A 12936-nucleotide genomic window follows, 5' to 3' on the forward strand; every position below is an offset into this window, starting at 1 on the left:
TATTTGAAGGTATAGTAGTCGTGAGAGTATTTTGTGGATGTGTTATAGGTCTTGAATTTGAAATAAAGGAACAGGGTGGGTATGTTGGTGATGAATTGCCTGAGGATGATATTTGGAGTGTGGCAGGTTGATCATGTAAGGAATTCCGGTGTAAGTGTCTGTTGTTGACCATGATGCAATTACGGGTTGCCCAGGGTCGAGTCCAAATAGGTTCGAATCCAATTCATGGCAGCCAGTCTACAGTTGACACAACTGTTCATCCTCCCTCAAGGACTGGTTGATAAAATGGGTTCCATTTACTGCCATGTCCACTCTCAGGTATCTAAAGCACTTCAATTTCTCCAAATTTTCCTCATTCAAACTCACATCCAAACTAGCCTGTCCCTCTATCCTGCTAGATCTCTTTCTCCAAATTTTCCCAATTCAAACTCACATCCAAACTAGCCTGTCCCTCTACCCTGCTAAACCTTATAACTTTTCTTTTATTTACATTTACTCTTAACTTTACTCCTCAACTTCCAAACTCAGTCACCAACTTTTCTAGTTTTTCTCTTGAATCTGCCACTAATGCTGTGTCATCAGCAAACAACTACTAACGCACTTCCCAGGCTCCCTCATCTAATAAAGACTGCATATCTCCAAGAATTGTATTTACATCCCTTATCACCCCATCAATAAACAAACAAAACCACCTTGGTGACATCACACAGCATTGCTACAGATCACCGTTCACTTGGAACTACTCATTCTGCTATTTGGACACTCACCTTACACCCAAGACAAAACTTCTCTGTTTCTAGCAACTTAACCTCCACTCCATATATTCTAAATGCCTTCCACAAAGGCATCTCTGTTAACTCTTTCATATGGTTTCCCCAGATCCATGAACACTTCATACAGATCATTCTGTTTCTCATAATAATATTTTTAACATACACTCTTTAAAGCAAAATCCTGATCCTCACATCCTTTACCACTTCTGAAATTGCATTGTTCCAACCCAGTCTGTTGTTCTTTACATGCTTTTACCCTTTTAATCACTATTCTCCCTTACAAGATACCAGGTACACTGAACAAACTTATTTTTTACCTTTGTAGTTTGAACAATCGCCTTTGTTTCCCTTGTGTTTATACAGTGGCATTGTACACGTATTCTGGCAATACCAAGGTAGCTACCCATAATCCATATGTACGTTGAAAATCTTAACTAACCAGTCAGCAACACAGTTACCACCTTTTGCAAGAAATTCAATTGCAATAGTATCCCCTTCAGCCACATTACCACATTTTATCTTACACAAAGCTTTCACCACATATTCTTCCTTCTCCAAATCACTCTCCATGACTTTCACTTTGCATACCACTCTGACCCAAACATCCTATCATCATACTCATTTCATTATCCTTCAAATTCCTGTAACTGTAGGGAAGAAGTGCATGGCACTCTTAACAATATATAATCCACCAAAAAAATTAACAATACAAAACATATATACTGTGATAATAATTTTTTTTTTTCTTTTTTTTTTATACTTTGTCGCTGTCTCCCGCGTTTTTGAGGTAGCGCAAGGAAACAGACGAAAGAAATGGCCGAACCCCCCCCCCCATACACATGTATATACATACGTCCACACACGCAAATATACATACCTACACAGCTTTCCATGGTTTACCCCAGACACTTCACATGCCTTGATTCAATCCACTGACAGCACGTCAACCCCAGTATACCACATCGCTCCAATTCACTCTATTCCTTGCCCTCCTTTCACCCTCCTGCATGTTCAGGCCCCGATCACACAAAATCTTTTTCACTCCATCTTTCCACCTCCAATTTGGTCTCCCTATTCTCCTTGCTCCCTCCACCTCCGACACATATATCCTCTTGGTCAATCTTTCCTCACTCATCCTCTCCATATATAATAATGATCAGGATAATAAATGAAGCAGTAAAGCTCTCACAACACATAGATGGTAAAGTACTGATAGTGAGGGACTTCAGTTATGTATATTATAAACTAGAGGAGTTTGGATCGTCATGACACTACAAAGTTATGGAGACAAGGTTTTAAGAGAGCATACACGAAAATTTTCTTTACCAACATATCACTGTGCACACTAGAATAAGAGGAAGAATCTCCATCATTGCTAGGTTTTCTAATCACACATACTAGACAAGAGTGCAGAAAGTATAACCGTAGGCTACGGAGGCAATTCTCAGACTGAGAAACAAATTCTATTAGAACTGATTGTTTGACCTAAACTTAATTAGATAAAAAAGTTAAAAGAATTGATTTAATACAGGAACCGGGAGCTGCCACTAAGAATGGCTTTTAGTGAAATGTTTCACATTGCTCTTGACATGCAGATCAATGACAACAATGCAAACATAGCTTGAAAAGGCTCCAGGAAAACTTTCAGAGCAGTTGAGGGAATATCAGTGCCAGTGTGTTGTAGACAGTCTGTTTCTAAAAGGAACCCAAAGTGGTGGACACTTGAACTAAGAAGTGCCTGTTTTTTAAAAACGTAGTTCATAAACTCAGAGACCAGTAATTAACATGACAGAGTAAGTTTTGTAAATTTGTGTGGAGAAACTAAGGGACATACAAGAAAGTAAATGTCAGTATGAAGCATATATTGATGAAAGTAGGAAAAGAAACCCTGAGGAGTTTTATAGTTAGAAGAAAGAGAGTCATTACCCAGTCATTCGGTCCATTAATTACAAAAAATGGTGACCTGTAGGAAAACAGTAAATCCTTGCCAAATATCATAATGACTTTTTTAAAAGCATTGGTGTTTATGATCGAAGACACAACTCATGTCCTGAATTCAGTTTCATTGATAAAGACTGAAACCAGTAATAAATTTACAGAAAAGTTTAAGATATACTGTCAACAATAAATGGAAAGAAAATGGATATAAGAGCAGGCCCTTACAAAATTTTATTCAAGGACAGTGAAAGAGGTTGAAAAATTAGTTTTAAGTCCATGACTGCTCTTGTAACACTGATATTCCAGAAAGGTATTAAGTCTCTGCCCAGCAATCACTGATATTCCAGAAAGGTAGTAAGTCAACTGCCCGGAAATCATCGTGCAATTTACTGAATGTCTGTAGTTAGAAAACTTATGGAAACCACTATTCAAGAGAAGAATTGTGAACCATTTAGAGGACCACCACTTATCAGCATGGTTCTCAATGAAATCATTCATGTTTGACAAATCTGCTTGATTCCCTTTATGATATAATCAACATGCGTGATGAAAGTAAAACAGTTGATGTCATCTACCTAGATTTTCAAAAAACATTCAATAAGGTTCCACATCAAAGGTTACTCGCAAAAATTAAGTTGCATGGTATTGATTAGGTTGTATGTCTGTAGACGGGAAATTAGTTGACTGGTCATAAACAAAGAGTGATCATTAATGTTCAAGCCTAAGAATGGTTAGACAACAAGTGGTGTGCCTCATGGATCAATTTTGGGACCAGTTCTCGTTCTCATACATAATAATGATATCAATAAAGAGCTACATTGTAATACCTCAAAATTTGCGGATGATGATAAGCTGGGAAATAAATATAGAATTGAAATTGATTGTTTGCGGCTTCCAACTTACTATACAAAACTGATGGACTAGGCTCATAGATGGCAGATGAATTTTAATTTTGATAAGTGCAAAGTTTTACACATCAGCAATAAGAATTAAAAGGTTAATTATGATGTGAATTCTGTTCAGCTGAGACAGGAAAATGAAGATAAAGATGGAAATAATCATCTCTGGTAATCTAAAACCAAATAAACAGAGAAAAGAGAGAACAAGGTTCTTGAATTCTTGCATAGGGCTTTCAAATGTAAGTCTACAGGAATCATCCTTAGTCTTTACAATTCACTGGTGTGTTCCCATCTTTATTATTTTGATCACTTTTGGTCACCTTTCTTGAAAAAGACAGATAGAATGGAGAGAGTACAGCATGAGGCTACTAAGATGATTCCTGAGCTGAGAAATTAATCCTGAGACCCAACTAAATGACTTCAATTTATTTAGCTTGAAAAAGGAAGATTAATAGGTAATCCAAAAACAAGTATTCAAAATTATCAAAGGGGACTTGATTTGCCTGATTTTACTTGAAGTAATGGATATGGACTTGAAGGGTAACATTTTACCTTGAATGAGGTACAGTACTTTTCTTCAGCGGGTTTGTAAACTTATAGAATGATATACCAAATATAGTGGCTGAAAGCAGTACTATAGATATGTTGAATAGACTTGACAAATATTTTGCTTCAAGTCTACAACTAACAGCAATTGTGTCTCCTTGGTCAACTGACAATTAACAGGTTTTCCCCTCTTATTTACTTTATGATTCCAAGTTTTACCACTCTAATCTGTAAGTTCCTAATACATCCACTTTTTCAAACAGCCTCAAAGGGATCCAGTGGTCTGTTACTGTTTGAATTCCTTTGTATTCCTCTGTGACTTAAGTAATTTTTAGATTACAGTGATTTTAAGTGACTTTAACAGATTGAAAGACTTTATATACACACACAAAGCAATGGTTGTAGAGCATATTTTGTTTACATGTATCTAACACAGGTATGGCATTAACACTCTCTCAGTTGTGAAACTATCTTACTTTGTTTTACAAATTGAATTCTTGAAATGTTGGAAGTAATTTGCTGCAAGGGAAAAGATAATCAATGAATATGATGATGGATGTTGGTGTTTTATGAATTAAGATATTTTGTTAAAGTGAAGTGTTTCACACTATCAGAATTTTTGGAAATTTATAGACCAAATTTTCCTTAATAATTTCAATCGCAGATATACCCAGAATGGCTTGTTACATATGTTAGATAGAAATCGACGAATCAAACCAGACCCTGAAAGATTTCAGTTGTGCAAAGAAAAGTTTGATATTATCATTACCTGTGAAGAACGAGTGTATGATCAAGTTCTTGAATGTAAGTATAGTTACGACAATCAAATGTTGATATCTAATTTTATAGTACACTGCAGATATATGATAAAAAAATGAATTATGTAGGGATATTTGACATGAATGCTGTCAATGCAGTTGGTTTTATTGATGACATGATATAGGTTGCAATTTTGATAGATCTAAGATTAAGAAAATGTTGGAATTAATCACCTACACACCAGTACAGCTATATTAGTAGAGAATGTATTATGCTGTGAAGGTGAACAATCCTTTGTTTTGTATTCTTCACTATATTATCATAATTTGGAATGTTAGTGTAATATACAGTCAGATACATTTGTAGGTTGGATGATGTTATCATTACCTGTATATGCTTATGTGTATTTGGTGTGAATATGAGTGTGCTACCCCGGGCTTTCCTATATCACTTGTCATTTTGATCATATCATAGGGAGATGACTTATTTCAGTGATTATCAACTCAAATTCAAAGATGACACCAAATTGCGTACCTGTTTAGGTGTTAACTGTTTACTTATGTACTGGATGGGGAGGGAGTTTTATGCTCATGGGGCCTCATCTCTTGAACATTCTCTGCTATCATACAACTTCTTGAATTTATGTTCACTCTCTAACCATGTCTCGACATTTTAATGAATTCTTTCACTATTCTAAATAATTCATTCTCCAATCTTATACTATAAAAGTACCTCTTAACATCTTTTTTAACAAGTTTCCTGCTTGATTTCATGGTTATCCTATCCCTCTTCTTTCGAAGAACTTTCACTATCTACATTACCACTTTTGGTTTAAAAACTAATGATGTGATAAGATTGCACCTCATTTTTCTCTTTTCTGAGGTGGTCATATATAAGACTTCGAGCATTTCCTTATAACTTAGCTTTTTTAATTCAGGTACCATCTTTGTTGTCAACCTCTGGACCTTCTTTAGTAGCTCACACAACCGGCAGATAGCTATCTGCTGGTTGTGTGAGCCTGATGGGAAATGACCTGTGGAGACCCCAATGCTCACGAACGTGAGACGAAGGGTATTGGATTACATAGTATTTAAATAGTCATTTCCCTATTAGGGGCAATCATAGCCTAGCAGTGGTGCTTCTGCCTGCCACACAGGAGTCCCGGGTTCGATCCTGGCTGTTGGAGGTTTGTATGTTATATATATATATTATTTATTATACTTTGTTGCTGTCTCCCGCGTTAGCGAGGTAGCGCAAGGAAACAGATGAAAGAGTGCCCAACCCACCCATTTACACATGTATATGCATAAACGCCCGCACATGCACATATACATACCTATACATTTCAACGTATACATACATATACATACACAGACATTTCTATGAGTCCACGGGGACTCAGGAATATATTGGTCACGCGCAAAATTATGATCCTTTCCAACATACACAGACATATACATAAATACACATGTACATATTCATACATCCTGCCTTCATCCATTCTCGCCACCACCCTGCCACACATGAAATGGCACCTCCCTCCCCCCGTGTGCGCAAGAGGTAGCTCTAGGAAAAGACAAGGCCACGTTCGTTCACACTCAGTCTCTATCTGTCATGTGTAGTGCACCAAAACCACAGCTTCCTTTCCACATCCACATCTTTAGGATAGTGCCGGTATGGCAGCTTGCAGATAGGGGGAGCTGAGTGCTACTGTAGTTTTCCATTAAGTAGAGAGGAATAATCCCAACTCCCAACTCCTTCACCTGTCATTGAGATATTATATCAAATTTCTGTCCATGTCTCACAGTTTGGTCAGCCCTCTCTTAAACCTTTGGTTATGAGAAGCATTATATGTAAGGTTTTGCTTTTTGTGTGTGTATTCTTTTTATTATTCTGTAACTTACACCTGTGCACTTTGAATTATATATTACAGGTTTAGAAGCACGAATTCCAGAGGGTAATACACCAGTTCATGTAATCAATATAGATATTCAAGATAACCATGAGGAAGCTACAATTGGAGCATTTATGATCTGCGAGCTAGCTGCATTGGTAAGTTTTTATTTGGTAATAATAGCTGATTAAAGCTTATACGTTATGTACATATATCTGGCAATTCATTGTTATTATATCCACTAAGCCACTTTCCTTGTTTAAAAAGTAACATATCCTTCAAGGAATCTTTTTCAAACACTAGTGTTATTGTGCTGTACATATGCTGACAACTTTTACCATTTCCTTTCTAGACATCCTTGGTCTTTGTTTATATTCATGCTGTTACATCTTTCTTTTGGGATTCATTATGTATTCTAAGTCTTATGAGGTGGGAACACCAGGTAGTAGCAGTGGTTTGGAACATTTGGCAAGAATATTAGATAGACATATTAGGCAGTAGTCTGTAGGAAGATTAGGTATGAAAACAGTGCCAAAGTTACCCTCTACCAGTGGCTTATTCAGGATGAGGCACTAGAGGCTAAGAAGTGGCCCATGCATGCATATATACATATACATATATTTTTTTTTCATTCATATTTGCCATTTCCTGCATTAGTGGGGTAGTGCTGAAAACAGGACTGAGCCTTGGAGGGAATATCTTCACTTGGCCCCCTTCTCTGTTCCTTCTTTTGGAAAATTAGTAAATGGGAGGGGAGGATTTCCAGCCACCCCCACTCCCTCCCCTTTTGGTCACTTTCTATGAAATGCAGGGAATACATGGGAGGTATTCTTTCTCCCCTATCCCCAGGGATAATATATTTATATATTTTATGATATTTATTATACTTTGTCACTGTATCGCATTTGCGAGGTAGCATAAGGAAATAGACGAAAAAATGGCCCAGCCCATACACATGTATATACCATACACGCCCACACATGCACATATACATATATACACATGTACATATTTATACTTGCTGCCTTCATCCATTCCTGTTGCCACCCCACCACACATGAAATGTAAACCCTCCCCCACCCTTCGTGTGTGCGAGGTAGTGCTAGAAAAAGACACCAAAGGCCACATTCGTTCACACTCAGTCTCTAGCTGTCATGTGTAATGCACCAAAACCACAGCTCCCTTTCCACATCTAGGCCCAACTAAACTTTCCATGGTTTACCCCAGACACTTCACATGCCTACACACATCAACCCCAGTATACCACATAGTTCCAGTTCACTCTATTCCTTGCATGCCTTTCACCCTCCTATATGTTCAGGCCCGAATCGCTCAAAATCTTTTTGACTCCATCCTTCCACCTCCAATTTGGTCTCCCACTTCTCGTTCCCTCCACCTCTGACACATATATCCTCTTTGTCAATCTTTCCTCACTCATTCTCTCCATGTGACCAAACCATTTCAATACACCCTATTCTGCTCTGTCAACCACACTCTTTTTATTACCACACATCTCTCTTACCCTTTCATTAACTCAATCAAACCACCTCACACCACATATTGTCCACAAACATCTCATTTCCAACACATTCACCCTTCTCTACACAACCCTATCTATATATAGCCCAGGCCTCGCAACCATATAACATTGTTGGAACCACTATTCCTTCAAACATACCCATTTCGCTCTCCGAGATATCGTTCTCGCCTTCCACATATTCTTTAATGCTCCCAGAACCGTCGCCTCCTCTCCCACCCTGTAACTCACTTCCGCTTCCATGGTTCCATCTGCTGCTAAATCCACTTCATTTCCTCCAGTTTTTCTTCATTCAAACTTACCTCCCAGTTGACTTGTCCCTCAACCCTACTGAACCCAATAACCTTGCACTTATTCATATTTACTCTCAGCTTTCTTCTTTCACACACTTTACCAAACTCAGTCACCAGCCTCTGCAGTTTCTCACCCGAATCAGCCACCAGCGCTGTATCATCACCAAACAACCGACTCACTTCCCAAGCCCTCTCATCCACAACAGAATGCATACTTGCCCCTCTCTCCAAAACTCTTGCATTCACCTCCCTAACAACCCCATCGAAAAACATTAAACAACCATGGAGACATCATGCACCACTGCCACAAACCGACATTCTCTGGGAACCAGTCACTTTCCTCTCTTCCTACTTGTATATATATACAAGTAGGGAGACAGTGATAAAGTATAATAATAATAATAATAATAAATATATTTTTTTTTTTCAAACTATTCGCCATTTCCCGCATTAGCGAGGTAGCGTTTAGAACAGAGAACTGGGCCTTTGAGGGCATATCCTCACCTGGCCCCCTTCTCTGTTCCTTCTTTTGGAAAAATAAAAAAAAATAATGAGAGGGGAGGATTTCCAGCCCCCTGCTCCCTCCCCTTTTAGTCGCCTTCTACGAAACGCAGGGAATATGTGGGAAGTATTCTTTCTCCCCTATCCCCAGGGATAATATATATATATATATATATATATATATATATATATATATATATATATATATATATATATATATATATATTTTCCCTGGGGATAGGGGAGAAAGAATACTTCCCACATATTCCCTGCGTTTCGTAGAAGGCGACTAAAAGGGAAGGGAGCGGGGGGCTGGAAATCCTCCCCTCTCATTATTTTTTTTTAATTTTCCAAAAGAAGGAACAGAGAAGATGGCCAGGTGAGGATATTCCCTCAAAGGCCCAGTCCTCTGTTCATAACGCTACCTCGCTATCGCGGGAAAAGGCGAATAGTATGAAAAAAAAAAAAAAAAAAAAAAAAAAAATATATATATATATATATATATATATATATATATATATATATATATATATATATATATATATATATATATATATATATATATATATATATATATATATATATATATATATTTTTTTTTTTCATACTATTCGCCATTTCCCGTGATAGCGAGGTAGCGTTAAGAACAGAGGACTGGGCCTTTGAAGGAATATCCTCACCTGGCCCTCTTCTCTGTTCCTTCTTTTGGAAAAAAGAAAAAAAAAAAATGAGAGGGGAGGATTTCCAGCCCCCCGCTCCCTTCCCTTTTAGTCACCTTCTACGACACGCAGGGAATACGTGGGAAGTATTCTTTCTCCCCTAAGTATATATATATATATGTACAATGGCACTATGCACGCATTCCGCCAATCCTCAGGCACCTCACCATGAGTCATACATACATTAAATAACCTTACCAACCAGTCAACAATACAGTCACCCCCTTTTTTAATAAATTCCACTGCAATACCATCCAAACCTGCTGCCTTGCTGGCTTTCATCTTCCGCAAAGCTTTTACTACCTCTTCTCTGTTTACCAAATCATTTTCCCTAACCCTCTCACTTTGCACACCACCTCGACCAAAACACCCTATATCTGCCACTCTATCATCAAACACATTCAACAAACCTTCAAAATACTCACTCCATCTCCTTCTCACCTCACCACTACTTGTTATCACCTCCCCATTTGTGCCCTTCACTGAAGTTCCCATTTGCTCCTTTGTCTTATGCACTTTATTTACCTCCTTCCAGAACATCTTTTTATTCTCCCTAAAATTTAATGATACTCTCTCACCCCAACTCTAATTTGTCCTCTTTTTCACCTCTTGCACCTTTCTCTTGACCTCCTGGCTCTTTCTTTTATACATCTCCCACTCAATTGCATTTTTTCCCTGCAAAAATCGTCCAAATGCCTCTCTCTTCTCTTTCACTAATAATCTTACTTCTTCATCCCACCACTCACTACCCTTTCTAATCAACCCACCTCCCACTCTTCTCATGCCACAAGCATCTTTTGCGCAATCCATCACTGTTTCCCTAAATACATCCCATTCCTCCCCCACTCCCCTTCCATTGTTCTCACCTTTTTCCATTCTGTACTCAGGCAAAGGGGATAAGAGTGAGTGCTCAAATTACAGAGGTATAAGTTTGTTGAGTATTCCTGGTAAATTATATGGGAGGGTATTGATTGAGAGGGTGAAGGCATGTACAGAGCATCAGATTGGGGAAGAGCAGTATGGTTTCAGAAGTGGTAGAGGATGTGTGGATCAGGTGTTTGCTTTGAAGAATGTATGTGAGAAATACTTAGAAAAGCAAATGGATTTGTATGTAGCATTTATGGATCTGGAGAAGGCATATGATAGAGTTGATAGAGATGCTCTGTGGAAGGTATTAAGAGTATATGGTGTGGGAGGCAAGTTGTTAGAAGCAGTGAAAAGTTTTTATTGAGGATGTAAGGCATGTGTACGTGTAGGAAGAGAGGAAAGTGATTGGTTCTCAGTGAAAGTAGGTTTGCGGCAGGGGTGTGTGATGTCTCCATGGTTGTTTAATTTGTTTATGGATGGGGTTGTTAGGGAGGTGAATGCAAGAGTTTTGGAAAGAGGGGCAAGTATGAAGTCTGTTGTGGATGAGAGAGCTTGGGAAGTGAGTCAGTTGTTGTTCGCTGATGATACAGTGCTGGTGGCTGATTCATGTGAGAAACTGCAGAAGCTGGTGACTGAGTTTGGTAAAGTGTGTGAAAGAAGAAAGTTAAGAGTAAATGTGAATAAGAGCAAGGTTATTAGGTACAGTAGGGTTGAGGGTCAAGTCAATTGGGAGGTAAGTTTGAATGGAGAAAAACTGGAGGAAGTAAAGTGTTTTAGATATCTGGGAGTGGATCTGGCAGCGGATGGAACCATGGAAGCGGAAGATAGCGAGATAGCACTAGGAAAAGACAACAAAGGCCCCATTCGTTCACACTCAGTCTCTAGCTGCCATGTAATAATGCCCAAAACCACAGCTCCCTTTCCACTTCCAGGCCCCACAGAACTTTCCATGGTTTACCCCAGACTCTTCACATGCCCTGATTCAATCCATTGACAGCACGTCGACTCCAGTACACCACATCGATCCAATTCACTCTATTCCTTGCCCGCCTTTCACCCTCCTGCATGTTCAGGCCTCGATCACTCAAAATCTTTTTCACTCCATCTTTCCACATCCAATTTGGTCTCCCACTTCTCCTCATTCCCTCCACCTCCGACACATACATCCTCTTGGTCAATCTTTCCTCACTCATTCTCTCCATGTGCCCAAACCATTTCAAAACACCCTTTTCTGCTCTCTTAACCACGGTCTTTTTATTTCCACACATCTCTCTTACCCTTACATTACTTACTCGATCAAACCACCTCACACCACATATTGTCCTCAAACATCTCATTTCCAGCACATCCACCCTCCTGCGCACAACTCTATCCATAGCCCATGCCTCGCAACCATACAACATTGTTGGAACCACTATTCCTTCAAACATACCCATTTTTGCTTTTCGAGATAATGTTCTCAACTTCCAAACATTCTTCAAGGCTCCCAGGATTTTCGCCCCCTCCCCACCCTATGATTCACTTCCGCTTCCATGGTTCCATCCGCTGCCAGATCCACTCCCAGATATCTAAAACACTTTACTTCCTCCAGTTTTTCTCCATTCAAACTTTTTTTTTTTTTCTTTGTCGCTGTCTCCCGCGTTTGCGAGGTAGCGCAAGGAAACAGACGAAAGAAATGGCCCAACCCACCCCCATACACATGTATATACATACGTCCACACACGCAAATATACATACCTACACAGCTTTCCATGGTTTACCCCAGACGCTTCACATGCCTTGATTCAATCCACTGCCAGCACGTCAACCCCGGTATACCACATCGCTCCAAATCACTCTATTCCTTGCCCTCCTTTCACCCTCCTGCATGTTCAGGCCCCGATCACACAAAATCTTTTTCACACCATCTTTCCACCTCCAATTTGGTCTCCCTCTTCTCCTCGTTCCCTCCACCTCCGACACATATATTCTCTTGGTCAATCTTTCCTCACTCATTCTCTCCATGTGCCCGAACCATTTCAAAACACCCTCTTCTGCTCTCTCAACCACGCTTTTTTTATTTCCACACATCTCTCTTACCCTTACGTTACTTACTCGATCAAACCACCTCACACCACATATTGTCCTCAAACATCTCATTTCCAGCACATCCATCCTCCTGCGCACAACTCTATCCATAGCCCACGCCTCGCAACCATACAACATTGTTG

The 12936-nt window shown here is 39.2% G+C and overlaps 1 protein-coding gene and 1 long non-coding RNA gene across 3 annotated transcripts in view; one reads left to right on the forward strand and one right to left on the reverse strand.

The window, feature by feature from the left end:
• Positions 1–12936, reverse strand: part of LOC139756891 (uncharacterized) — a 45935-nt gene that overhangs the window by 13202 nt on the left and 19797 nt on the right. The gene's annotated exons all lie outside the window — the stretch shown is intronic.
• Positions 1–12936, forward strand: part of Ssu72 (Ssu72 CTD phosphatase) — a 42039-nt gene that overhangs the window by 10886 nt on the left and 18217 nt on the right. For both annotated transcript variants that reach the window (XM_071676780.1, XM_071676779.1), the window contains exons 4-5: positions 4821–4960; positions 6849–6967. In XM_071676780.1, coding sequence (XP_071532881.1) covers positions 4821–4960; positions 6849–6967 — 259 coding nt within the window. The remainder of the gene's footprint in view (positions 1–4820; positions 4961–6848; positions 6968–12936) is intronic.

Source organism: Panulirus ornatus, chromosome 23 (assembly GCF_036320965.1).
Source record: "Panulirus ornatus isolate Po-2019 chromosome 23, ASM3632096v1, whole genome shotgun sequence".
NCBI classification, from domain to species: domain Eukaryota; kingdom Metazoa; phylum Arthropoda; class Malacostraca; order Decapoda; family Palinuridae; genus Panulirus; species Panulirus ornatus.